General features: G+C 54.9%; 1 protein-coding gene and 2 long non-coding RNA genes across 4 annotated transcripts; 2 read left to right on the top strand and 1 right to left on the bottom strand.

The window, feature by feature from the left end:
- Window positions 1-3737: 3737 nt before the first annotated feature.
- Window positions 3738-7870, bottom strand: LOC132531376 (uncharacterized). The gene is made up of 2 exons (XM_060169088.1): window positions 7512-7870; window positions 3738-6621 (listed from the first exon to the last, which is right to left on the bottom strand). Exon 2 carries the CDS (start codon window positions 5247-5249, stop codon window positions 4200-4202), a length of 1050 nt encoding a protein of 349 aa, XP_060025071.1. The 5' UTR covers window positions 5250-6621; window positions 7512-7870; the 3' UTR covers window positions 3738-4199.
- A 473-nt stretch (window positions 7871-8343) lies between these two features.
- LOC132531658 (uncharacterized) lies at window positions 8344-26080 on the top strand. Of its 2 annotated transcripts, XR_009544162.1 has the most exons (5): window positions 8344-8775; window positions 9392-9448; window positions 9589-9817; window positions 9975-10163; window positions 25445-26080. It is a non-coding gene; the product is annotated as an uncharacterized LOC132531658 (long non-coding RNA). The 2 variants fall into 2 exon arrangements; XR_009544161.1 differs by lacking the exon at window positions 9392-9448.
- On the top strand, window positions 10665-15415 carry LOC132531659 (uncharacterized). The gene is made up of 2 exons (XR_009544163.1): window positions 10665-11004; window positions 15001-15415. It is a non-coding gene; the product is annotated as an uncharacterized LOC132531659 (long non-coding RNA).
- Window positions 26081-27067: the final 987 nt, after the last annotated feature.

The following is a 27067-nucleotide window of genomic DNA, read 5'->3' as shown; positions in this document are numbered from 1 at the left end:
CTCCCTTGGTCACTAGCTCTTTCTTTTGCCTCAGAGCTTGGCTTTGCCCTGGAGGTGAAGGGCTTCCCCAGTCTCCACAGTGGACGTGCCCGGGTCGCCTAGCCCTGCACTCCTGCGGCACATTGTGACCCAAAACTGCCTCTCATCTCCCTGGATCGCTGGCACCCAGCCTGGTGCTGGTCACGTGGCAGGCGCTCAGTAACTGATTTTGCAACGATCAAGTGCCAAGCTGGTGCCCTTGATGAGCCCCATCCCTTGCAAGACACCATCAGGGAGATGGTTTAGAAGTTAGAAGCTCAGAGCTGAGCAAGGCTGGACCTGGACCTGTAGGGACAGAGTGGGGGTCGTTTGCTTAACCTGGCGGCAGTCAGGAAGGCAGAGCCGCTGAGGCCATCGTGGGGAAGGGGTCGCAGGAGAAGGCGAACGCAGCTGCAGGTGTGGAGGGCTGGACCATGCCCGCTCGGGGCCGCCAAGCGCGCCCTCATTCGACATGGCTGTCCTCTGCTCACCCTGTGGAGGTGGCACGTTAGTGTCGTCCGGTATCAGCCGTGTGACATCTCACCCGCAGATGTTGGCCACCAGGATACAGCAAATATAGGCTGGTAGGGGGCATCATCAGGCCTTGAACCCACGCCTCCCCTCCGCCTCCCCCTCGCCAAGGGCGTCGTGGCAGGTGTGAGTAACAGGCCTGCAGACTGTTCCTTCTCTGTTCGGGTCGCTTCTGTCTGACACACACACCCTTGGCCCTGAACTCCTTTAGCCGTCACCCCCTTCAAATCTTTCAGCCAAATTTTTAAAAATTTTATAAATGTAACACATGGCTAAGAAAAAAACATAAGCCATTAGAATGAATGGAGCTCCATGAGAGAATCTCTCAGAGGGATGAATTTCCTGCCACCCCAATCCCACACCTCGGAGAGAACCACTGATCATTTTTCTAAGACCACACGAGTCCTCGAAGCAAACTCAGGTGTACTGTGCATACTGTTTTGCAGGTAGGGTCGTACTATTTTTTTGCAGACGTTTTCACAAAAACACTATCACTGTTCTTTAGACGTGAGTTCTTTTTAATGACTGCCTTGTGTTCCATTATATAAATAACCATCATCTAATCAGTACCCGCTGATGGACATTTAGGCCAAGATTTTGCCATTACAAACATTGCTGCAGAAGAACCTGCGGGCAGGTCTGTCCTTACATACTTGTGAGGTAGAATTGCAGGATGAGTTCTTAGCAGAAGAATACTGAGTCAGAGGCTATGGTCTGTAAACATTCTGTAGAGACTGTAAAACTGTCACCCAGAGTAAACCGATTACATTCCTGCCCACTGAGCGTGAGTCTGTTTTCTCAGCATCTCACTGTTTTAATTTGTGCGCCTCTTGAGTGCAGGTGAGCGTAACTTTGTGTTCAGCGGCTGTTTGTTCTGTGAACTGTGTGTTTACTTCCTCGAAGGAGTAATCTGTTTGTTGTCCCGCTTCCTCACTTCTTACGCACTCAGCCCGGGGCAGCCCGACTTCTGTCCCTGCCACACCGCCTGTGGAGCTCTGTGCTGGGTGCTTGATGATCTCCTTTAATCCTCACAGGACCAGTGAGGGGGGATGGCGCCCCATTTCACAGAGGAGGCTCAGGAGATCACACTGCTAGGGAGAGACAGCGGTACGTCCGACCCCAAGCCTCCGTTTCTTGCCACTGTCACATGCTGTGTCCACTGCAAATGCTCTTTTCAAGGTAACCGATGACCTAATTGCCCTTTTCTCTCTCTGTCTCGGACATTCAACGTTAAAGAAAACCTTCTAAATTACTTTGGCTTTCGTGACGGGTATATCAGCTAGAAAGTTTGGGTTGCAAATATCAGAAACTCTCCAAGCTGGTTAAACAATAAAGGAAATGTGTTGCTTTCCAAGCTGAAAGGTGGCCCAGCCTGGTCCTGGACCTTGATGTCACCAGCAGCTTAATTTCTTTCCTCTTTGGAGGCTCCGTCCTCAATTTTACTCTCCTTGAGGAGTTCTGCCATACTCTCTTTCAGGGATAAAATGCTGAGGAAGGCTAGGCAGGCTTTTAGGAGGGTAATGCCTCTGGTGGGTGGGTGGGTTTTCTTGCAGAGATTAGGGAAGAAAATTGGACTTTCCCGAAAATGTTTCCAACCAGCACGCATGTGTGTTCAGGTTTCATTGTGTACTTGAAGGAAGATGATTTCAACGATCTGGGTGGAGTTTTCCTTCTGGCCTCTACTCCTTTCTGTGCGTGGTCTCCTCTTTCTCTTTATAGAAAATTAAGTCCAAAGCCTGCTCACACGAGTTCACAGCAGCCCCTGGCATCAGGAGACTCTGAGGCCAGACAGCAAGTTACACAGTCACACCTGGTCACCTCTCCATTCGTTGCATGGCCCCGCTGAAAAACAGCACGCTTAATTTTCAGGAAAATCGTAGATGATAAAAACTAAAATAGTGCAACATAATTGTTGTTTTACTCCCTATTTCCTTTGAGGCTTTCCTCCCTCCCTCCCCTTCCATCCTCCCTCCCTCCCTCCCTCCCTTCCTTCCCATATGTTAAGAACTCAACCGCTGACCAGAGGAATGATGGGAAGAGAAAATGCTTGAGGGTTCCAGGTGGCCGGCTATCTAGGCCGGAGGCGAGGCCTCTCCCTGTAAACAGCCCTCTTCAGGGGTGAGGCATGATCCCTTCTGGTCCCAAAAGCTTAAAACTCACCAGGCTGTTTATCACGCAGACTGCTGTGCCTGGCCACCTTAAAGGAGGGCAGCAAAGTGCCAAGAGTAGTTCACATTTTACCCCCTAGAATGGGTACAGAAGCTCTCCCCCAAAATGATCTAGACACAGACTTAAAGCCTTCACAAAAATTAGTTAAAAATGGACCACAGGGGCTTCCCCGGTGGCGCAGTGGTTGAGAGTCCGCCTGCCGATGCAGGGGACGCGGGTTCGTGCCCTGGTCCGGGAAGATCGCACGTGCTGCCGAGCGGCTGGGCCCATGAGCCATGGCCGCTGAGCCTGCGCGTCCGGAGCCTGTGCTCCGCAACGGGAGGCCACAGCAGTGAGAGGCACGCATACCGCAAAAAAAAAAACAAAAACACACACACACACCACAAAAATCGATCAGAGGCCTAAATGTAAAATATTATACAAAACTATAACATTCCTAGAAGATAACACAGGAGAAAACCTAGATGACCTTGAGTATGATGATGAATTTCTAGGTATGCTCCATTAGAGAAATAATTGATAAGCTAGACTTCATTGAAGTTACAAACTTTGGCTCTGCAAAAGACAATGTCACGAGAATGAGAAGACAAGCCACAGGCTGCGAGAAAATATTTGCAAAGAACACATCTGATAAAGGACTGTTATCCAAAATACAGTTTCCAAAGAATTTTAGAAACTCAATAATAAGAAAACAAACGACCCAATTAAAAAAAGAAGCCAAAGACCTTAACAGACATTTCACCAAAGAAGATATACAGGTGGCAAATACGCATATGAAAAGATGCTCCACATCATCGGTCATCAGGGAAATGCAAATTAAAACAACCAAGAAATACCGCCACACACCTATTGGAATGGCCCAAATCTAGAACACTGACGGCACCAGATGCTGGCGACGATGTGGAGCGACAGGAACGCCCAGACGTTGCTGGTGGGGATGCAGGATGGTGCAGCCGCTTTGGAAGACAGGTTGGCATTTTCTCACAAAACCATATTCTTACCACATATATGATCCAAGAATCACGCTCCTTGGTATTTACCCGAAGGAGTTGAAAATTTGTATCCACACAAAAACCTGCACATGGATGTTTATAGCGGCTTAATTCATTATTGCCCAAACTTGGAAGCTTGGAGCAACCCAGAGGTCCTTCAGTAGGTGAGTGGATAAATCACCGGTGATGCATCCAGACAACAGAGTGTTATTCAGAGCTAAAAAGAAATGAGCTCCCAAGCGACGAAAAGACACGGAGGGAACTTAAATGCATATCACTAAGCGAAAGATGTCAATCTGAAAAGGCTACGTACTGCATGATTTCACCTATATGACATTCTGGAAAGAACAAAACAATAGGGAACAGTAAAAATATCAGTGTTTGCCAGGGTTTATGGGGGAGGGGCGAATAAGCAGAACACGGAGGATGTTTAGGATGGTGAAAACATTCTGTATGATACAATAATGATGGATACACGTCGACATATTATTATATGGTGTCCAAGCCCACAGAACGTGCAACACCAAGAGTGAACCCTAATACAGACTGTGGGCTTTGGGTGATGATGATGTAGCACAGGCTCATCAACTGTGACGAACGTCCCACTCTGGCGAGGGATGTTGATAATGGGGGAGGGAGGCTGTGCATGTGTGAAGGCAGGGGGGTAATACATGGAATATCTCTGCACTTCCGATTTTGCTGTAAACCTAAAACTGTTCTAAAAAAATAAAGTCCTAATAAAGAAATGTTTTTCCCGCACAAATGCACAGACCTGCTCTCCTTCAGGCCTGAGGTGCCCGAGAACGTGCAGCCGGCCAGAACCCAGCCCGCCCTCGCCTCCTGGCTGCACACCCAAAGCCAAGGCTGAAGAGTGACCCTTTGGGCGTGCGCGGATCGCCTGTCCTGGCTCCCCATCCCTGGGCAGTGTTGGGGTGACCCTATCCCAAGGTGGCCTGTGCGCCCAGATCTTGGGCTCAGCCGTGCAGGAAGGGTGGTCCAGGTGGACACAGCCCTCTCGGCCTCCTGGGACCTGAGGCCAGTCAGCTCTCTCTGCTGCGGTTCCCGGACTTGCAGCAAGCCAGATTGTCCCCCGGCCTCACCCTCCCATGTCCACGTCCTGCTGGACCACGTGGAGGCCGTGGCCTCCTTGCCCCGTGGCCGCAGATGGAGCCCGAGGTGAGCCTGGCAGCCGGCACAGATGGCCCAGTTACCAGGCGCCCACATGGAGCTCCCCACGTCTGTTTGCATGCGGGCTGTGATAAGAGCAGGCAAACATCCTGCAGGCCACGCAGGCTGAGGGGTGTGGTTCCAGAAAGAGAAGGTGCCCCAGGGACAGTAGCTCCTCTCCAGGAGGGTCCTGGGGGAGAGGCCGAGAGAGAGGAGGAATCCGCCCTTACAGTCGGTCTGCCTTTGATTCTCAAGGCAACGCCGTGAGGTGGGAGGAGAGGGGTTCATGATCCACTTCACAGAGAAACAAACAGGCTCAGAGAGGCTCGGCGGCCCGTCCCACATCACACAGCAGCAGACAGAGCCGGCCATCCCTCAGCCCTCCCCAGAGCCGCATGGCGCCGGTGTCTGAAGACAGCCATGTCCCCTTCAGTGTCCACCCTGCTCCCAATAGCTGACTCCCATTTCCCATTTTTATTCACGTGGAGTCTGTCCTCCAAGCCTGGTGTGCCCAGCTCAGTAGAAACAGGCAGGATGCCCCCTCAGGCTGAACCAGCTCTTCCTCGGAGGCTGGCTGGCCTGCTACTTCCCTTCCCACTCCCTCTGGGTTGGATGGGGGCCTTGAGGGGTGTCTGGTGCCCCCCAGCCCAGATTTCCAAGGGCAGCCATCTCCGGGCAGCCCTCAGAGGGCGCAGGTTGGGGGGCAGTGTGGGTGACCCTGAGCGAGCCCACAGCACGAGGGCTGCCGTCCAGTGAGGCGTCATCCTCTTGCTTTTCGTTCTTTAGACACGGTTTCCTGTAGGTCTGTGAACACATTTAAAATAACTGATTGAACACCTCTGTCCAATAAGTCCAATATCTGGGATTCCTCAGGGACAGTTTCTATTTGTTGGGTCTTTTGCCTCTTTATGAGTCATACTTTCTTATTTCTTCTCACGTCTTGTAATTTGTTTTGTTGAAACTGAACATTTTAGATAAGGCAGCACAGCTACTCTGGAAATCAGACTCTCCTGCTTTCCCAGGGTTTGTTGTTGTTTGTCAGTTCGGTGACGTTTCTGAACTAATTCTGTAGAGCCTGCATTGCACGTTGAGCATGGACACTGAAATCTCTGCTCACTTAGTTTAGTGGTTGACCGACGGTCAGAGATTTCCTGAAACGGCTGGAACCAGTGAATCGCCTAGTCTTTGCGGAGGGGCTCAGTGTGGATGCTGGGGTGCAGCGTCCCCGCTCAGTCCCGCTGCTCACAACTCTGCCTTAGCCCTCCAGCTCAGCCCGAGGCGAGGGCTCAGGGCCCCCTCAGGTCTCTTCTGGGTGTGCACACAGCCCTAGACTGTGCCTGGCCTTCCAGGCTCCCGGGAGCCTTTCAAAGCACCTATGCCTTGTCATGGCCCAGTTTTTCCCCGTAAGCCTTTCGGTTGGCCTTTGTCTGCCCCACTGTCATCCGGCTTCTCAGACAGCTGTGAAATTGGACAATTCCATCCAGATATTCTCGACAAGTACCCTCGGGGAAGAAGTTTTTGCACTGGCTGGGCTCTGAGTTGGGTCAGATACAGACAGCTTTGCGAGCAGGGTCTTCCAGGGAACCCCCAGGTAGGCCAGATGATAACCGTTCTCTGGGAAAGGGGCTCTGAAGGAGCTCCAGCTCCTCTCTGCCCCCTGCGGTGGCTGCTGGCTGTCATCGCGGCTGTGGGTTTTGGATTTTCAAGACTCCCTTAGAGCTGAAGAATACAACAGGATACTACTCTGCAGTAAAAAGAAAAAGTTATAGACACACCCAGAAACATGGGTAAATCTCAAAATAATTATGCCAAGTTAAAGAAGATGACCAAAAAAATAGAAAAACCATATTATATGGCTCCATTCACAGAAACCTAGAAAATGCCAACTAATCCACAGAGCCAGAAAAGTCAGTGATGCTTGAGGTTGGATGGGGGCAGGGAGGGGTGGGTGAGGTACAAAGGGCACAAGGGAGCTTTGGGAGTGATGGAGACGTTTGTCCTCTTCACTGTGGCCATGGTTTCATGGGTGTATACGTAGTCAGAACTTATCAAACTGTACCCTTTAAATGGGGCCAGTTTGTTATATGAATTCTACCTCATTAAGTTTTCTTTTAATGTAACGACTACATGAGTTACTAGTAGTAGATACTACCTGAAAACAATTTTCTCCCTTCTCCCCCCACCCCCACAGCTCCTGTCCACCGGCATCCAGAGCTGACGCTAAGGTGCGTCTCCCGAGGTCACAGGCCACCGGCCAGGTCCCCGTGGACGTGGGCCCCCCTCTCCCCTCCCGCTCCAGCCCCTGGGCCTCTGCCCCTGCTGCTCCCCTGGCCCGCACGCCTTCCCGCGACTGGCCCCTTCCCCTTTACCTGGTGGATACCTACACGCCCTTCAGCTGAGCCGGAGCTCCCCAGGCCAGGGCCAGGTCCGCCCGGGTCTCCCCCAGCAGCTCCACTGCTGCTCTCCGCCCAGGCGCTGCACCCCAGCCCCACCCCTTGATCCTGGAATCCTGTTCGTACAACTGCCTCTGTCAGGAGCAGGGAGGCTCTCAGACGGGCCCTGGGAAGCACTTAGCAGGAGCCGGGCTTCAACATCCGCTGCTTGAAACAAACTCAGCAAGAATCTGGAAACAACCTGAATGTTCAACCCTGGAGGCCCGGGAAGGTGGCTGGCGGCGCCTCTCGGTGGGATGCTCCGTGCTCAGACAGACAGTTCGGGGGCATCTCGGGTGAGGTCGGTGGACCCGAAAGGGCGGGATGCCTGGACAGGTGCCCCACGGGCCGCCTGTTTCCCACCTATGACCTGGCGTGGGCAGGCCTCGCCGAGGGAGGAAACTCCGAAGCTGACCCCCGTCCACCTCTCTCCTCTCTGTTCTCGTGTCTCCTCCGAGAGCCTCTGCCTCCGGTGCGGAGGGACAGTTAGCTCTGCGGGGCCTCACACCCACCAGATCCCCTGGGCTGCCGCCCCGGCACCTGGCCCTCCGTTCCCAGGAAGCCCTCCCTTTGGGAAGCCAGGCCCGAGGCTGCAGAAGCCCCGGTCAGGGGCAGGACGGGGAGGCGGCCGCAGCGGGGCCTCCGCCCACCGAGCGCGCCGGGCCTCCACGAGCTTTGTGCCGCCTTCCCGGGGCGGCCGGCAGCCAGGCAGGCGCCGGCCCGTGGGTGTCTCAGGCCCAGCTGGCCGCCGGCCGCCCTCCTCCCGCGGGCCCTGGCGCACGGCCGCCGCTGGAGCGACGCTCCGACCTTTCCCCCGCTTCCCGCTCTGGCCTCCGTAGGATTCCAGGCCCCTGCAGTTGACAGGAGTCACATGCGGCTGGCACAGGGCCTCCCAGGCCATCCGCTCCTCCCCTCTCATCGCTCGGGCCTGAAGGCCGCCCGACGGAGCAGGGGAGGACCTCTGGCCCCGCAGAGGGCCGGGCCTCTGGCTGCAAGGCTGGGGCCACGCCCAGTGCCCCGGCCCCGCCCAGGGCCCGCCCCACCACTGTCAGGCTCCTTCCCGCCCCCGCCCCAGACGTCCTGCTCCCGTGGGCATCCGCCCTGGGGGCGGGGCTCAGTGACCCACCTTCTCGCGCTGCCCACGCTGTGGGTGGTCCTCCGCCTGGGAGCCTCCCTGTGGCTCGAGCCTCTGTCGTCCGCTTTTAGTTCCCTGAACACTCCCCCAGGCCGGCTCTCGGCTCCCCCGCCCAGGGTCCCAGCCCCACTGGGCTCCCTCAGCCCTCACACTACAGACACAGCCCTCAGGACAGAAGCAGACAGCTGTTCTCTTCCCATCAGGCCCGTGACAACACGGGGACAAGGGGCTTTGTCACAGAGCCACCACGGGGCAGCAGGGCCCGGGTGTGAGCGCAGGTCTGCCCGAGCCACAGCTGGAGGCGCAGATGGGGAAACAGAGGCACCGAGAGGTAAGCAGGGGCCAGACAAACTGGGCCTGGTGACCCCAGCTCCACACCCTGCCTGGACCCTGGAGCACAGAGCGGGGCTGGGGGAGGCAGGAGGGATTCGGTTGCAACCCCCGTCACGCCTGCACGAGGGGCAGAAGCTGCTTCCCGGAGGGCGCTGGGTCAGCCTCGACCCTGCACCCTGCACCGTGCAGCTCCCTGGTTGGGCGGGAATGTGGGGGGGTCACCTTGGCTACTCCCGGCATCTGGAGAGGGCGGCAGCATCATGGGAGGGAGCCCCGTCCACATGGAAGCCTGAGGACGTCGGTGCTCCCCCTGCTCACCCTTGTCCTCTGCTCTGGGAAAGTGCTTCTACCCCGCTGCTTGCTGACTGCCGGGCAGGGGCACCCAGAGTCGGGGACCTGCTCCTGGGAGAGTCGTGGGGACTTAGCGAACTGGGAAGTGGCATCCCCCGGGCCTGCACCCTTCCTGCGTCTCCGGGCAAGCTCTGGTCTGCCTGCAGTTGCCCAGCTCCTGGGTGGGCTGCCCCCTGCCTTCCTGTCCCTGCAGGGACAGCCCCTGGGGGCTCCCAGGCTGCAGGGAGGTGACTGCAGTCCCTGAGCGAGCCCTTCTTATCTAGAGCTTGAAAGGACATGGTGCGAGGGGAGGAGGACCCGGAGCTGGGGGCCTGGGACAGGTGAGAAACGGAATCCAGTGGTACTTATAGAGGTGTCCCAGGCACACAGAAACACCCACGGGGCCGATGCCTAGCTGCTGCACTTCTCTGCTGTGCGACGGCATGGTCACTGAACCTTTCCTGAGCTTCAGTTTCTTCAGTTTGAAAACAGGAGCCGTGATAAAACCAGCTTCGCGGATGTGTGTGAAATGGAGAGGGTGCTGAGCTGGCTCAGTCTGTGAGCCAGGGATGCTGTTAGGACGTCCCGTCCCGGCTCCAAGCGCCTGCCCCCACCTCCTGTTAAGAAACCACAGCTCTTCCCCTCCCCTCCTCTCCTCTTCGCTCCCTTTCCTAACAATTTGGTCCAAAGCTTCGGGGAGGCAGAGCAAGGTAGGCATTGGTACCTGGCTGGGGGACACAGCAGCCTAGAGTGGGTGTGGGGCAAAGAGGGCATCCGCTCAGCCTGAGAGGGTGGGGGGGCAGTCCGTGGAGCACGGGTGGGGAGTGGTGCCCAGTGGAGGCCCAGAGCAGGCATCATCCGTCTCAGAGGCACCTCAGAGAATTCTCCGGCCTGGCGTCTTCCTCAAGTAGTCTGACGTCATTTGCTCAGGGGCTTCTCCATCCTGGGGGTACTTGGTTCACCTTGCCAGTGTGGACAAAACCAGCGTGCTGGAGAGGGCGTCTGCAGAGAGCATCTCTCTAAGGATGCTGTCAGATTCTGGACGGAGAGCTGTGGGTGAGCCTGGGAGAGGGGCCTGTAGTGGGGAGGACAGAACTGTGACCAAATCAATGAAGGCCTCATGGGGGGGACAGGAGAGGTGTGTAACCCCAAGGGACAAAAGGGGTTGGAGGGATGAGAAGACTGGGAGAGAAATCTGGGTCCAGCGTAGTCAGAGAACCCCACTGAAGGCAGCCCTGAAACTGGGGGTGCTCGAGCACCCCTGCAATGAGAGTGCTGGGAGGGCAGGGTCTCAAGTGGCACCTACCGCCTTACGCAGATGAGGCGCGGCCGTGACAGATGTGCGCGCATGCGTGTGCCTGTGGAGGGTGGGTGGCCTGGTGGGTTTGCCAGTGGCCTGGCCTCTGACTCTGGGAAGAGGTGCCGTGGGCCGGGCCGCCTGGGGCCGCTCAGGAATTCCTGAGGGAACTGTGCCAAGTCAGCCTGTTTCCCGGGACACTTTCAGCCGTTCTGTTCCTGCCCCAGGGAGGTTTGCCTGCAGGTGGCCTGCCAGTCTGGAGGCAGAGGGAGGAGGAGGCTAACTTTCTTGGGCTCTAACCTTACCCTGGGCACAGTGCTGGGTGCGGGGATTCTGGCTTCTCCGTTCATCTCAGCAGGCGTCCTGGTTGCAAGCAACGGAAAATACTCTAACTTAGAGAGCTGGGAAACCAGCATGGGAAACAGGAAAGAACCACAGCGAAGGCCACACCCACAGCGTCCCAGGACACGTCCTCCACCCACCCCCGTCACTGGTGGCTGCAGGGCCCTGCACTGGGCCCCAGTTCCCCTCTGGGCCTCGCTCAGGGTGAAGGCTAAACCAAGGTCACTGCCAGGGCCTGGCCACTGCAAGAGCAGGGAGGTGAGCCTGGGCCTCCGCAGCGGAAGACAAGCCGTCCCCCTCTGTGACTTCCTGCCCAGGGTTTCCCGGAGGCAGGGTTTCTGGAAGGATGGGATGCAGGGTGGCCCTACATACCCACATCCCCCATGACCCCATCCCAGGACTCTCAGAAAGGTGGGGAGTTAACCGGAGTCTAGAGAGGTAGAAACTGTGTGGGGAGGCCTGGAGGCTGTGATCTGGGAGGCCTTCGCAGAGGAGGTGACGGTGATTCTGGACCATGCAGGCTGGGCAGGAGCTCCCTGGGAGGAGAACGTGGAGAACATGGGCAGAGAGCCGGGCCTGCTTCGGAGCAGCCGGGCTTTGCTGGGAGTGCCTCAAGCGGGGGCTCAGGCTGCAGACCTGGAGGGACAGAGTGACGGAGCCGCCTGCCTCCCCCTTAAAGGGTGTCCTTCCATGGGAAGGGCTGGGCACATGTCCACCCCTCGGCCCTGGGCCCCTCCCACTGATGTGGGCACCTTCCCAGTGGCTTCCCAGGACACCCCGAGGGTGCAGACCCAGGCCTGGGACTTGAATTTCTCACTCTGCTGCTGTGTGTGTTTGGAACTGGCCCGGAGGGAGGCGGAGCCACTGAGGGGCTTTGAGCAGGGGAGCTGCAAACCCGCTCTGGGCTACAGAGACAGGATTCTGGGTCCAGCTGGACCAGAGACAGGACATACTAAGGCCAGAGGCAGGGCTGTGAAGGTTGTGATGAAATCCAGACACAGACAAGATGGTGGGGGACACCCGTGAGAGGGGCTCCATGACTGGTAGCTGGTGGAACATAGCTTTACCTGAACAAACCTTCCCATCGGAGGGAAGGCAGCAGGACAGTCCCTCCGGCCTGTCCAGGCAGCGGCCCTCGCACACGACATCCCTCCCCCAGAGCAGGGCCCTGGGCGGCAGGCTCAGGGCCGGGTGGCCTTCTGGGAAGGTGGCTCTGATTTCCTGGAAGAACCAAAATGGCAAACGCACAGCCTCTCTCTGCACTTCCCACTGTGCCCTGGCCTCTGCTCAGGGAGAAAGGGCTGTGTACGGAGCCACACTGAGAGGGTTGGCTGGCTTCCCCAGCGGTTGCTGGGACCCAGGGGTTGCTGGGACCCAGGGGACGGATGGCAAAAGGATCTGAGGGCACAGGGACCCAGGAGCCTGGGCCATTCCCCACGGAGCTGCGCCTCACACAGGGCGGGAAGCACGGCCAAGGGCCTGGGCACCCATGAGCAGCAGGGCAGGGCCTGGAGACTGCGCGAATCACGTGCGTGTGAGCACGCGTGTGTGTTTGCACTCATGTTGGGGGGGGGTGTGCACGTGTTGGGCTGCCTCACGCCTTTGCTCAACAGACGCTGAACAGGCCCAGCACATAAGAATGTAGCAGGGACCAAGGTGGTCGAACCTGCTTTCAGGCCTCTCAGGCTATGGGGGAGGCAAACAAGATGTTACCGGGGTGCACAGGGAGACACAGGAGCACACTGATGTGCCCTGGCCCGGGGCATCTCAACAGAAGCTGAAGGATGAGTAAATGTGTGTGGTGGGGGGAGGGTCAGCGTTCTGGGCGGAGGGGACGAGCATGGGACATTCTGGATCGTTCATGGAGCATAGAGTGGGGAGCATATGCATGTGCACTGGTGAGGAATAAAACAGAAACCCAGGGCTTTCCTGGTGGCGCAGTGGTTGAGAGTTCACCTGCTGATGCAGGGGACATGGGTTCACGCCCCGGTCCGGGAAGATCCCACATGCCACGGAGCGGCTGGGCCCATGAGCCATGGCCGCTGAGCCTGCGCGTCCGGAGCCTGTGCTCCGCAACGGGAGAGGCCACAGCAGTGAGAGGCCCGCGTACCGCCAAAAAAAAAAAAAAAAACAGAAACCCAAATTCTAAATGTAAAGAGTACTACTCGGGCCTCCCTGGTGGCACAGTGGTTAAGAATCCGCCTGCCAAGGCAGGGGACACGGGTTCGAGCCCTGGTCCAGGAAGATCCCACATGCTGCGGAGCAGCTAAGCCTGTGTGCCGCAACTACTGAGCCTGCGCTCTAGAGTCCGTGAGCCACAACTACTGAGCCCATGTGCCACGACTACTGAAGCCCGCACACCTAGAGCCCGTGCTCCGCAGCAAGAGAAGCCCGCGCACCACAACGAAGAGCAGCCCCTGTTCGCTGCAACTAGAGAAAGCCCGCGTGCAGCAGTGAAGACCCAACACGGCCAATAAACAGATAAATGAGTAACTTTAAAAAAAAAAAAAGAGAGTACTACTCTTTTCCGGCTCCAGCCATAAGAGGTAACAGGTATCAGACTTACCTTCCCACCATAAACAACTAGAAAACTGGGCAGACTATATGAAGCAACTGTTTTCATGCACTGGATGACGCTGCAGGACAGTGGTCCCCAGAGAAGGACACACATGAGGGCACTTGCCTGGAGCCAGCCCAGGCACTTTCTATACCACACACAGGAAGTGAGGCCCAGAGAGTGGTGGTCTCACCAGACAGAGACAACAGAGGCTAGAGTTCAGGGCAGCTGAGGTGGCTAGAATTTATGGGGTCTCAGAAGAACAGAGAAGAGACTTCAGCCAAGAATTATGCATAGGAGGAGCCCCAGAAGGTTGCGTGGGAGTCCCCTTGAGTTTTTGAGCAAATGCTAAGCTGCACAGGTGCCGGGCAGCTGTCAAAGAGCCTCCTGGGAGCGGTAAGTGGAGGGAGACTCCAGAAGACACCCTGTAATGGGGACGTCAGAGTGATAAGCTTGCCAAACACACTAGGTATCCAGTGGTGACCTCAGAAAAGCGACCATCTTTTAAAATTTAGGTTAGTGCGGTATCATTTACATATAGTATAATTCACCACTTTTAGGTGTACAGTTCTGAGTTTTGGCAAATGCATACAGGCATGTAATCACACTACAATCAAGATATAAAACACTTCTGTCACCCAAAAACATTCCCTGTGCCCTTTGACTGTCATCTTCTCACCCTCCTCCGGCTCCTGGTGAAAAAACAGCACTTTCAGTGTAGAAAGACACTAGCCCTGGAGTAAGGGCTGCTCTAGACTAAAAGCCTGAAAACAAGCCTTGACAGGATAAAACTAACTTGCAAAAAAATGTAACTAGCTGCTAAAACAAAGCTCGGTAATCTTTAAAGGAAGACAACACAATTCAGACTCTCAGCAATGTAGTTCACAATGTCCAGCATCCAACCAAAAATGATTAGACATGTGATAAGGCAGGGAAATGTGAATCATAACCAGGAGAAAAGTCAGCCAATAAGGAGCCCTGGTGAATTCATGGGGCAAGCAGGCAATACTTTTTGTCCTTATGTATTTTCCCACTGATAGATGATACAGTTGCCATAAAAATGTTAATATTGAAAAGGAGTCCTCAGAAGCAAAAGAAAGAGGACCTCAGGCATTAGAGCCAGCCAGAACCCAAGTAGATCAAGATGGCCAGTAAGTACACAGTGTGGACAGGCCTGGAGCCAGGCACTGGGACCCAGAGATGTGGGCTACACAACCACATCCCTGAGAAGTTCAGCCTGGGTGAAGACAGACGTGAGAACTGCACAGATGCTAGATGCCAGCAGAGAGGCACAACAAATTCTCGGGGGGTTAGAGAGATCACCTGTTCCTGGGGGAATTATGGAAGGCTTCACGGAGGAGATTCCTTTTGAATTGAGCTTTAAAAGATGGTTGGATGTCAACTGTATCTCAATAAAACTGGGGAAAATTAAACTTAAAGATAGTTGGGAAATAAAGAAAATAGTTTTTAAAATCACCCATTAAATCATCCCATTACCCAAATGTGATCACTGTTAGTGTTCTAGTAAGTTTCTTCTTTTTGAATTCTCTTTTTCTCTTCTCCTAAACGTAGCTCAAACCTTGGCTCCTCAATTCTGTTTTGCATTTTCCAGTTGAGGTCATTTCAAAATAGCATTTTCTGAAAATTCTTTGTAACATACTGTTTTTTTGTTTTTGTTTTTTTTTTGCGGTACGCAGGCCTCTCACTGTTGTGGCCTCTCCCGTCGCGGAGCACAGGCTCCGGACGTGCAGGCTCCGGACACGCAGGCTCAGCGGCCACGGCTCACGGGCCCAGCCACCCCGCGGCATGTGGGATCCTCCCGGACTGGGGCACGAACCCGTGTCCCCTGCATCGGCAGGCGGGCTCTCCACTGTGCCACCAGGGAAGCCCTGTAACATCCATTTTTGACGGCTGTGAAATATTTCGTTAAATGTTTGTGACATGGTCCAATTAAGCTGTTCTCTGTTGCTGAATATTTAGGTTATTTTCAATTTCTACTTAATGCTGCAATAAGCATTTTGTTCTCCCCTGTTGATGATTAGGCCCTCAAGTTAGATTCCCACGAGTGGAATGATTGGCTCAAAAGATATAAACATTTTGAGGTTCCTGATACCTATTGCCAAATGACTTTTCTACATTTGACTTTGTACAGACTTACACTCCCTCCATACTTACTCTCTTATGTTGTAATATGTGCTTTCATGCCTTCTCCCCAACGAATCATGTCCTATCCACCTTCCTATCCTCAGTGCCCAGCACAGGGCAGGATTCCAGTGACATCTATTGCACCAATTGTAACCACACTTTTGTAAAAAAAAAAGGAAGGGTTATCCAGAGTCAGGGGTAAAAGCCCTGAGAGATTCTCCAGGAGCCAAGACTTGGCCAAGTGTAGGTGGACACGTGGGTCTCTGGAGCCTGGCTCGAACACCTGGTGTGGAGATGGGGCAGCTCTGAGAGATCTGCAAGTTCAATATCTCATTTGAAAGCTGGGGAGACTGAGATCCAGGTGGGGCGGGCGGCTTTCAAGGGCACAATGCCTGTTCCTCTGCGTTATGGCCCCAGTGGTGTGGACGGGCAAGCCAGGATGTTGGGGCATCAGGCACCCATCGCGACCCGCACAGCCAGGGACCTCACGTCACAGCACTCACTCTGCTGTGCTGTGCATGTGAGGAGGTGGGACAAGAGGCAGAGGCCAACCCCCTCTGAGCCAACAGTTGGACTCAACGACAGGAGTCGGGAGAACGATATTTGACTTGGGGGAAGCAGGGTTTGCTCTCTGTTCCGTGAGAGGTTCCTCTTCTTATCGTCCAGGGAAGACCCTCTAAATGGCTGTCACCCCTTCAGAGACCCAGTGTCACAGAATCACACCATCTAAGAGGCGTCTGGAGCAGGAAGCTCTTCCTCAATCTCCCAGACCAGCTTCAGCCTCTGAGAAGCAGAGACCGGGAGCAAGTGTCTGAACCTTTCTGAACCTCAGCCTCTTGTCTGTAAACAGGGGCTGGTCCCGCCTGTCTCCGGGGCTACTGGGAGCACCCAGTGGGGTGGTGGCTGCAAAGCCCCCGGGCCTTGTGCTTGGTGCAACGTCATTCAGGACCCAGGCGGGCGCTGCGAGGTGTACTCTTTAGAAACCCTGATTCCCCATCATGGCTGAGTCCCACTTTTCTCATCCCCTCCAGTTGACACCCCAGGGATCCGCACCTCCCCGTGTTCAGGACCTTCTGGGTCCGTCCCACACTGAATCTCGACAGGTCTGGTGGCTCATTTGGCCAACAGAAGGGGCCAAAAGTGAAGCTGGGCCAGTTCCAGGCCTAGACCTCGAGAGACCTGGCAGCCTCTGCGCTCCTGCAACCCAGTCGCCATGCTGTAGGGAAGTCAGGCCATCCTGCTGGAGAGGAAGGCCTGAATGCAGCTGCCAGAGTGAGGCTGGCCAACTCGGGAAGCGGGGTAGCCACGGCCTCAACCTGCAGAATCGTGAGAAAGAATAAATCACTGTCATTTTAAGCCACTGCGGTTTTCGCGGGGGGTGGGGACGCTTTACTCGATGACAGATAACTAACACCCCTGCCCTGCATCCCAGCCTTCCCTCTGGGTCTCTCCAGTGCTGTGCTGGTAAGTGTTTAACAAGCAGCTCTCTGGGCAAGGGTGGGGGGCTCATCTGTAGTGTTTTTCCGATCTCTGTGGTGTCAGTATTCTCATCACGGCTGATTTCAAGCTACAATGTGACACCACTAAACATGGGCTGGAGGGGACGTGCAGAGTCAGGGTGCGAGCCGGCTCAGGCCACCACAGCTCTCCTCCCTCCAGCACGTGACAACCCGCAGAGGTCGGTGGTGAGTGAGCTCAAGGCAGGTGACATGTGTGGCTAGAAGCATTTTTTTCACAGGCACTCAGAGTTCCGGGCTCAGCCTTACCTTCAGGGCAGCAGGTGGCGGAAAGAATTTGGAGTCACGCACACACCTGCCTCCTCTTCTCCGCCTTTGCCATGTGGAAGCAGGGCCCTCGGCAGGAGAACTGGGGCCCCTCGTCTCCGATGTGGGCAGGTGAAGGCCTGCGGAGGCGGCAGCCAGGCTGTGTGTGCCGGGCTAAGGCGTTGCCCTAAGGCCAGGGCAAGGGCCGGCCAGAGGAGATGGGTCTGAGCACCAGCCCTTAGCTCAGCCCCTGGGGAGTCCTTCAGCCAAGTCCTGAGCCCTGTAGGAGCGGAGGGCATGCATCTGAGTGAAGCCCTGGGGACTGGGGAGCCTGCCCTGTGGCTCCATACACCCCCGCCACCCACCGGCCCACACGCGCACACACACGCGCACGCACACGCACACAGCAACCCAAAGGCGGAGAGGCAAGGACAGCAAGGGCTGAGACTTGCTCTTTGCCGCCAGGACCTCAGCAGCTCTCGTCCCCTGGGTGTGATGGTTAGTGTCACGTGTCAGCTTGGCCCGGCTCTCATCACCAGTTATTTAGTCAACACTAACCTAGGGGGTAGCTGTGAAGGGGTTTTGTCCACACGGCTCATGTCTACAGTCAGGTGACTCTAAGTAAAGGAGGTCACCCTCGATAATGTGGGTGAGTCTCATCCAACCAGCGAAAGGCCTTAATAGCAAAGCTGAGGTCTCCGTGAAGAAGAAATTCCACCCATGGCTGCAGCGTCGGTCCTGCCCAGGAGGCTGCAGCCTGCTGCCCGCGCTACGGATTTCTGACCCGCCTAACCAGCCCTCACAAATGTGCACGTCAGTTCCTTGTAATAAATCTCTCTCTCTCGCTCTCTCCCCAGATACACGTGTAATCTTATACAATATATATTATATAATATATATTATATATGGAAATCATATATATACATACAGAGATTTATTGCAGGGAATTGGCTTCTGCAATATATATATACACACACATACACATCCATACATATACACATATACAAATACATACCTATGTACAGCTACACACACACACACACACACACACACACACACACACATATCCTACTGGTTCTGCTTCTCTGGTGGAACGCTGCATGATACACTAGGGGTGCTCAGAATCCTGTACCATGAGTGTGACCCTCAATAGCAGAAGACCTTCGTCTCAGCCCCTCAGCCGAGGCAGGGGTGCCCCTTCTTGCTGCGGGGTGAAACAGGCGAGCATCAGGCAGGGGCTGCCCCCAGGGTACCCGAGGGGATCTGCAGTCCCAGTGCTGTGGCTGCAGACGGCGCTGCAGAAAAGCCTTATCTCCATGAACACTTTGTGCCCTGAATCCTTTCTCCTCCCTCGAGAGAGGGCTCGGGATTTCTGAATCCAGAGCTTGGGAAAGGCTCCCGGGCTACATCTAGGTGCAGCCCGCGCCCCGGCGATTGGCCCAGAGCCGCCATCTTGAACCTCCTTGAGCTGGGAGGTGGGAGGACTGGAGGGAAGAAAGGGGACGCTGAGAGGGACGTACAGGTGCAAGGCTGACCCTGCACTACTCGTTGGGTGTGGACGGAGGCCAGCGGGGAAGGAGCCAGGTCCAGCCCTCCAAGCTGCAGGTGGGCAGAGGGCGACACTCAGAGGGCGTCAGGGAGGACTTGAACCTGGAGCAGGGAGGGGAAGGGGAGGGCTTGCAGCAAGTGCTGATGGGAAAGGCCTCTGCTGGGTGCTGAGATCAGAGGTAGAAAAGCAGCAAAGACGCCACCTGGGTAGTTTGGGGGCAGACAGAGACATTGGGGTGAAGAGGAGGGATGTGGGTCCCTCCTTCCACCCTGATGTCTGGTTAACATTGAGAATAGTTGCAGGGCGTGGATTTGAATTTCAAGAACCTGGACAGTGGCAAGGCTTCTCTGAAGGAGGCCACAGAAGGTGTCTCAGAGGGTCATTGCCCTAAAGCTCAGAAACTCAGGTTTGTGCCACTGATGTCGTGACCTTGGTCTGTCTGGCATCGGGTTCTCCAACCATAAAAAGGAGGACATCTTACCTGCCCTTTGCGTGTCCTCTCACGGCACAGCGGAAATGAGGCTGAAATGGAAGTCAGACTCCTCTCACACTGTTGAAAAGAATTGAGGTGTGTGTGCACGTGTGTGTCCACACTTGAGGACACACATAGACACAATCGGTGCGTCAAGTCTCCTCAGCATGGAAACACACAGAAGGTGGCTTTGACATTGAAAATATGGTCCTGAAACCCAACAAACACAAACTGGCCAAAGATTCAACCAGACACCTCACGAAAGAAGATGTACAAAGGGCCGATAAACATATGAAGAAATGCTCAGCATCGCTAGTCACCAGGAAATACCCATGAAAACCACACTAGTACGTGACTTCAGTCCCTCTGGACAGCCAGAATTAAAAAGCCGGACAATATCACAGGTTGGTGAAGTTGTGGAGCAATTGAGGCTCTCACACGATGCTGTTGGGAGTGTAAAAAGGCGGAACCATTTGGAAACACAGTTGGGCAGAACCCTATAAAGTTAAACACATTTACCATATGGCCCAGCGATTCCGTGCCTAGGTTTTACCCAAGAGAAATGAAAGCATACATCCACACAATGACTTGAACGTGATATTCACAGCAGCTTTATTCCTAAACACCCAAAACTGGAAACAACCCAAATGTGAATGGATAAATAAAATATGGTACGTCCATACAATGGTGTACTATTCAGCAGAAAACAAAAAAGCCCAAATTACTAATATCAGTATATTCACCAACATGGTTGAATATCAGAAACATTGTGCTAAGCAAAAGGAACCAGATGTAAAAGAATACATGCTGTGCGTTTCCATTTCCATGAATTTCTATCGTGACAAAAGGCGGACCACTGGTTGCCAGTGGCCCAGACAAAGGGAGAAATTCACTGCAAAGGTGGACAGGAAAGTTTGGGGGTGGTGAAATGTTGTGTCTTGAATACATACTCACCGAACTGTACACTTTAAATGGATGTAGCCCCTTGAGCAGAAATTACACCTTAAAGTTGGTTTTTTCAAAAAGATATCTGAAGAGCATGGTCCCAGTCTCCACACACTTTCCTAAAGGGACTGACAGCCTTTCCCACAATGTATTAGAGGCTTCCCACGGTGAAACCACCCTCATGTCACTAGCCTGCTGCTGTCTTTTGGGAAGTTCTTCAGAGAAGGCTCCAAGCCCAGCTCCCCCTGCCCCCAGCTGGACCGCAGCGAGGGATACGCACTGGGAAATTTAAGAGATTTAATTCTGGGACACTTTTTCAGTTACAAGAGTCAGAAATCCCAACTCAACTAAAGGAAAAAAGAAAAGGAGGGGGAATTTACCTGCTTACACAGTTAGGAAGTCTGCTGACATCCAGGCCTCAAATGAGTCATCAGGGCACTAATTAGGTCATCTCTGCTTCTCCGTCTGTTTTGGCCCATCTCTCCTGCTGCTGACAGACTCCCTGCACAGGGGTAGTTCTATGGCCCCAGCACATCCTCATAGCCACCCTGGAGAGGAAGGAACGGTGATTCCTACCAGCCCCAGCCCAAGTCCCAGAAAAAGACTTATTGGTCTGGCTTATGCCACATACTACCCTTTAACCAATCACTGTGTCCTGAGGAATGCAGAATTATGATTGGCTGTTGTTGCCACTTGGTGGGAGAGGGGCTGGTCAGATCTTGGTCACATTTTTCTGATGAGGCCTTTCAACCCTCAGGTAAATTCCTGGAGAGGAGCAGACATGTGAGAGAAAGAGCTTTGTGCAACTGCATTGCAGCCTGTAAACTCCCCAGGATATTTGTGGGGAGGGAGGAGAGCTCCAGGCCCCTGACCAGCCAAGAGGGCCAGCTAGGTGCGTGGGTTTGGATATAAAATCTTCTTTTTAGGTTTCCATAGGTACTGAAGGCTGTGAATACAAGTAAACAGAAGGAGGCCCCTGAGGCAGCAGAGTTCTAAGATGGCCCGCATGATCTCTCACACTGGCCTTATGCCCTGTTTAAGCCCCTCTCCTTGAGCATGTGTAGGACCCATGGCTTGCTTCTAGCCAGTGGGATATGCCAAAGATGAGGTCACTCTGATGACTACATTCCCGCCCCAGCCCCCATAGAAGACTCTGTCTTGGCTGACCAGAGAGAGTGTCTCTCCTGCCGGCGTGGAAGAAAGGGCTGCCATGCTGTGCTGCCTGTGGCAGGGAAATGTAGGCGGCCTCCAGGACCTGAGCATGGCCTCCAGGACCTAAGCACGGCCTCCAGCACCTAAGTGCAGCCTCCAGGACCTAAGCTGACAGCCAGTAGGAAGTCTGGCCCTCAATCACGGAGCCACAAGGGAAGGAATTCTGCCAACAACCTGAGAGACCATAGAAGCAGGTTCTGCCCCAGTTGAGCCTCCACATGAGAACACAGCCCAGATGCCGCCTTGACTGCAGATTAACGAGACCCCGAAGAGCAGAAGCCCCAGCTAAGCTGTGTCCAGACTCCTCTTTTATTATCTCATGGAAACTGAGATTTTAAAAAAATGTGTGTTGTGCTTCCCTGGTGGCGCAGTGGTTGAGAGTCCGCCTGCTGATGCAGTGGACACGGGTTCGCGCCCCGGTCTGGGAAGACCCCACATGCCTCGGAGCGGCTGGGCCCCGTGAGCCATGGCCGCTGAGCCTGCGCATCCGGAGCCTGTGCTCCACAACAGGAGAGGCCACAACAGTGAGAGGCCCGCGTACCGCAAAAAAAAAAAAAAAAAAATGTGTGTTGTTTTAAGCCTCCAAGTTTGTGGTAATTTGTCACTCAGCATAGAAAACTAAAACACCCGCATTTTTTCTCTGCAGCAGGGAACGACTGCAGTGGCCACAGATGGGACCCCCAGCTCCCAGCCTTGCACCTGTCAGCCTGCTCTCCACACCATAGTGAGAGGCATGGTCCTAAAATGCAAATGGGATTGCCTGTTCCTGTAAGTCCTATCAATGCCTGCTCTCCGCTCTCAGAATAAAATGCAAACCCTTTAGCATAGCCTGCAAGGCCCTTGATAATCTGGTCTTTCAAATGAGTTCCCAACTGCCACCTGTCTGTGTGTGGGAACCGGAGACCAGTTCCCCCCAGCCCCTCATGTTCCAGGCTTTCATGATCCACACACAAACACACACACACACACACACACACACACACACACACACACACACACTCCTTTACTCTTCCTTTTTTCTTTCCTCCTTGAAGCTCAGCTCAAATATGGCCATGAGGCAGGGTTCTGACCCTAGGATGAAGTGCCCATCTACCCTGGGCTCCCCCTTCCCCGTGCAGTTCCTCTGGCCCAGACCTCAGTGACTGGTCACCTATGTGTCCCCCCAATCTCCATCATGCCCCAGACTGTGGACTCTGGGAGGGCAGGAAAGGCTCAGTCTCTGGAACCTGGGACCAGCTCAGGGCTGGCCATCAGGAAGGGTCTGCTGAAATGAATTAGTGAATAACACATCCACTTTCTGGATGGGGGTGACGGTCATTTAACCCTTTCGTGCCCTCTAAATGAGGAGTGGGACCTACACATGAATGGGGCAGGCTTGGGAACAAATGCGCCCCAACCCCAATCCCTGATCTGAACTGCCATGGCGTCTGCAGCCCAGCTGACGTTTGCTGGAACCCAGAGAGCCTGGTTGGGCTCTTTGATCTGTGCTTCTGCCGGTCCGTTACCACCATACCAGCAAGGTCCTCTCATACCCAAGAAGGGGAAACTGAGGCTGAGGCCAAAAGGAGCCTGCCTCACCATGACCACTGCCGCCCCTCCCCAGTGGCGGCCAACAGCCTGGGTGTGTCCCTCTGCAGGGGAAGCAGGCCAGGCCCACCCACAGGCTGGGGAGAGATCTTCCCCAGGGTGGGGCATTTCCTGCTCTCGGGGTACCAGACAAAGCCCTCAGTGGGCCCTGTGGGACCAGGAGCTTCCAGCACCCCTTCCCATGTGCCTCCACCCCGAAGCATGTGCTGGGCCTGTGACACCCTCGTCCCTCCCTTCTTTCGCCGGCCAGAGCTCTGTGAACCAGGAAGCCAGAAGGTGGGGAGACTGAAGGGTCTCCAAGCCCCGCTCTGAAAAGGCTGAGCAGCAAAGTGTGTGTGTCCGAAAATGCTCGAGGGCCTGGCTGCAGGATGGGGTGCCCTCTGAGCGTGCCCTGGGACCACCCCAGCTGAGGCCGGCCCACCAGCCAGGCGGTGCAAACTCAGTGGTTTTGTTTCCTACACCAGCGTTCCGGAGGTGCTTCCCCCGGCCCTGTGGGACTCTAGCCCCTGTCCCTGCCACGGTTCCTGGGGGTCCCACATCCGGGGTGATGGGTGCCGTCCCAGTGTGAGGTTCCCAGCTGCCCCCTTCTCCCTCAGGCATAGAATAAGAAGCTCTCCCACCCCCAAACTCACAAGCTGGTTCTGACATGAGGGCAAGCCTGGGCCCAGGCAAGCCAAAAAAATTACCTGCTCGGGATGGGGATAATTTGACCGCCTATAAGGGCCATGTTTTGTGGAATATCACCTGCAATTCTTCTTTTTTTTTTTTTTTTTTTTGCTGTACGCGGGCCTCTCACTGCTGTGGCCCCTCCCACCGCAGAGCACAGGCTCCGGATACGCAGGCTTAGCGGCCATAGCCCACGGGCCCAGCAGCTCCACGGCACGTGGGATCCTCCCGGACCGGGGCGCGAACCCGTGTGCCCTGCATGGGCAGGCGGACTCTCAACCACTGCGCCACCGGGGAAGCCCCTCACCTCCAATTATTAACACAACCCCGCTAAGGAGGTATGATTGCACCCATTTTAGAGTTGAAGAAACTGACCTCCTATGAAGGTAATGGTCCCCGCCCGGGTGACCACAGGAGAAAATGGAGGGAAAAGTGCTCTGTAAATGTGTGTGTAAGGGAGCATCATGACGGCTCATGTGTGCCGGCTCTTAACTCAGGTGGCCCGAGATCTGGGGTCAGGCCTTGAGATCAGACAAATCAGAGGTCAGAGGTTCCCACTGGGAGAGAGTCAAGCCTCCCTGGGTCCGTAATCGCTGTCCAGGCTGGGGGACCTGCCCCTGGGAAGCCGTCTTCCCGCAGAAGGTGAGGTGCCTCGTCACCTGGCAGCTACCACGGCTCCTCAAGCCTCCTCCTGAGCCCAAGTGCCGGGGCGTCCAGTCGCCTGCAGGGCCCGAGGCCCCAGGAAGCCCCGTTAAAGGAGCCCGGAAGGCAAAGAGCAGGCCGGCGTGCTGCACGCAGTCCGGAAGTGGGAGTGCGAGGAAGGCGCTGGAGGGCGGCTGGTGTGATGAGTGAGGACTTCCTGCTGAGGCTCCCTTCCCTGGGAGTCAACCCCTGCCTGAGCCAGTCAAAGCGGCTTCCCAGCACCAGAGAGGATTGGGAAGCAATGCTGCTGATGAATACGGGCGAGAGAAGACGGAGGGCATTTGCCAAAGACGAGGAATTTGAGTCTTTCTCCCGGACCCTCGGCCAGCCTGTGGGGCTGCCATCTTGGTAGACGCCTGATGAGGGGCCATGAGCTTCAGAATGATTCCCTGGCAGGCTCTGCATTTATCGGGTTGGTATATATGCTGGAATGGGGGTATCAAGCTAAAACTGCATCCCCGGGACTTGTGGTACCTAGCTAATGACAGATAGCACGGCCAACTCAGGCAAGGGCTGAGGAGGGACTTCCTGGTGAGAAGGCTAACGCTCTATATGAGAATGGGCCGCCAGGTGCGGTCACACAGTCTGGAGGCCTGTGATACTGTGGGGTCCTGGGAGGAGCTGCCCAAGCCCCCAGAATCTCAGGACTGGCCCTGGGGCCCCAGCAGCCAGCGTACCCTCGGCAGGAATCACTCCACAGCCCTGATGGATTTCTGCCCTTTCTGGCTTGGGCACATCTCAGGTTGGGGAGCTCGTCCCTTTCAGGGCATCCCTGCATTTATCACAATCCTAACACATATTCCCATTCACTATCGGTGCAGAGGGAGAAAACACGGCCAGTCCCAGAGCTGGCTGCAGAGCTGTTCTTGGAGGAGAGCCACCTACGCGTGGGTCACTGGTTGTGGAGAGAGAGTCCCCAAGGCCTGACCACTCTGGGTTGGGGGTGGGACGGAGTTAACGGAGTGGGGTTGAGGGAGCCGGGGATGAGAGAAGAGGGGGGCACGGCACGTGGAGATCAATCCCTGGAGGACAGAGGACTTGGGCTTTTGTAACAGGGATGTTCCGTTTCATGTTGTCATTGTTTATCCCCCCTCCTTCAGCGTGACCTTCGCTCAAGGCATCCACACACTTGGCCGTGATGGACAGGGGCTTGTCCAAGGGGAGTCCGTGACCAAGAGATGAGAAGAGGAGGAGAAATTGGTACAAACAGGTCTGAGAGCCAGAGGTGCCTGGGAGAGATGGAGCCCTCGGGGGATCCCTGGTGATACTGGAAAGGATGCAGATTTCCAGCTGGATGAGGGCTGCACGTGAGCACTTGAAGCTATTCTAGCTGAGTCATAAGGAACAGGGGGGCTCGGGAGCGCTGAGGGTCTGGGAACAGCCACGGACAGTACTGTGGATGGAGATTGCTGTTGGGCAAAACAGGCGTCGGTCTCGCTAAGAATTGGGGTGTCAGCTCTGCGTGGTGCATCCCCTTTCCTGGAAACCCAGGTTCCTCAGGGTGGTTGACAGAGGCCCCCCGCAGCGGCCCCCGCCTTCCTCCAGCCTCCCAGGACTCCCTCCCTCTCGGATCCAGCCACACTCACAGTTCCCCAAAACTCCATGCTTTGCCCTCTGGCCCGCTTGGCCAGGTATGTACTGCTCCCTTATCTACACGTGCACAGGTGCACACACACCTGTGCTATCTGGAAAACCTGCTCTGATTCATCTCTTACAGTGAATTATTTTTAAAAATTTTTCTTACTCTGTAATAATTTTAGATTTACTGAAAACCTGCAGATAGTACAGAGAGTGCCGGTACGCCCTCCACCCAGCTTCCGCTAAGGTTAGCGTCTTACATAACCGTGGTTCATTTGTCAGAATGAAGAAATCAACATCGGGACAACACGACAGACTAAACCGCAGACTTTATTCAGATTTCACCGGTTTGCCCACAAATGCCCTTTCATTACTTCCGGATCCCATCCTGGATTTCGTGGTGCATTTAGTCCTCGTGTCCCCCTAGTCTCCTCCGATCTGTGATGGTCCCCCGTCTCTCCTTGACCCGTTTTGAAGGGTCCTGGTGAAGCATTTTGTAGAGCATCTTTCAATCAGAGTTTGTCTGAGGATGCTCATGGTTAGACTGGGGTTGTGGAATCAAGGAAAGAATGACACAGACGGGAAGTGGCCTCCTCGCCTCACCTCGGGGGCCTGTAATGTCAATACGACTTATCACAGTGAGGTTAGCCCCCGTCACCTGATCATGTCTGCCCGCTCTCTCCACTGTGAAGTTTCTATTGCCCTTTCCATACTGTATGTGTTAGAAGTGAGTCACTACATCCAGTTCCTACTCTGGGGGAGAAGATTTAGGCTCCAGTCCCTGGAGGGGGTTATCTCTGCATGTCATTTGGGATTCTTCTTGGGGGAGAATTGTCTCTTCTCTGCCATTTGCTTACTTACAATGCATTTTAATGATCTCCGCTTTAAGATCTTCATTAGGTCTCCTCCTTCCAGTTGAGCTGAGTGGCTAAGACAGCTCCCCACCCCCCATATTTCCACAGCCTGCTGTGCTTTCCGCTCTCGTTGCACTTACCAAACTATACCGTTATCACTGCTTTCCTTGTGAGCCTCCCTATCACTGGACAGCTTTCCTAGTCATCATTTACGAGTAGTTATGCGGCAGGCACCTCTCAGTATTTGTGTGAGCATCATCTCATTTAATCCCCACAACATTCCCGTAAGTA

This window comes from Lagenorhynchus albirostris, chromosome 13 (genome assembly GCF_949774975.1).
Source record: "Lagenorhynchus albirostris chromosome 13, mLagAlb1.1, whole genome shotgun sequence".
In the NCBI taxonomy this organism is placed as follows: domain Eukaryota; kingdom Metazoa; phylum Chordata; class Mammalia; order Artiodactyla; family Delphinidae; genus Lagenorhynchus; species Lagenorhynchus albirostris.
This window is presented reverse-complemented; position numbering and strand designations above follow the sequence as displayed.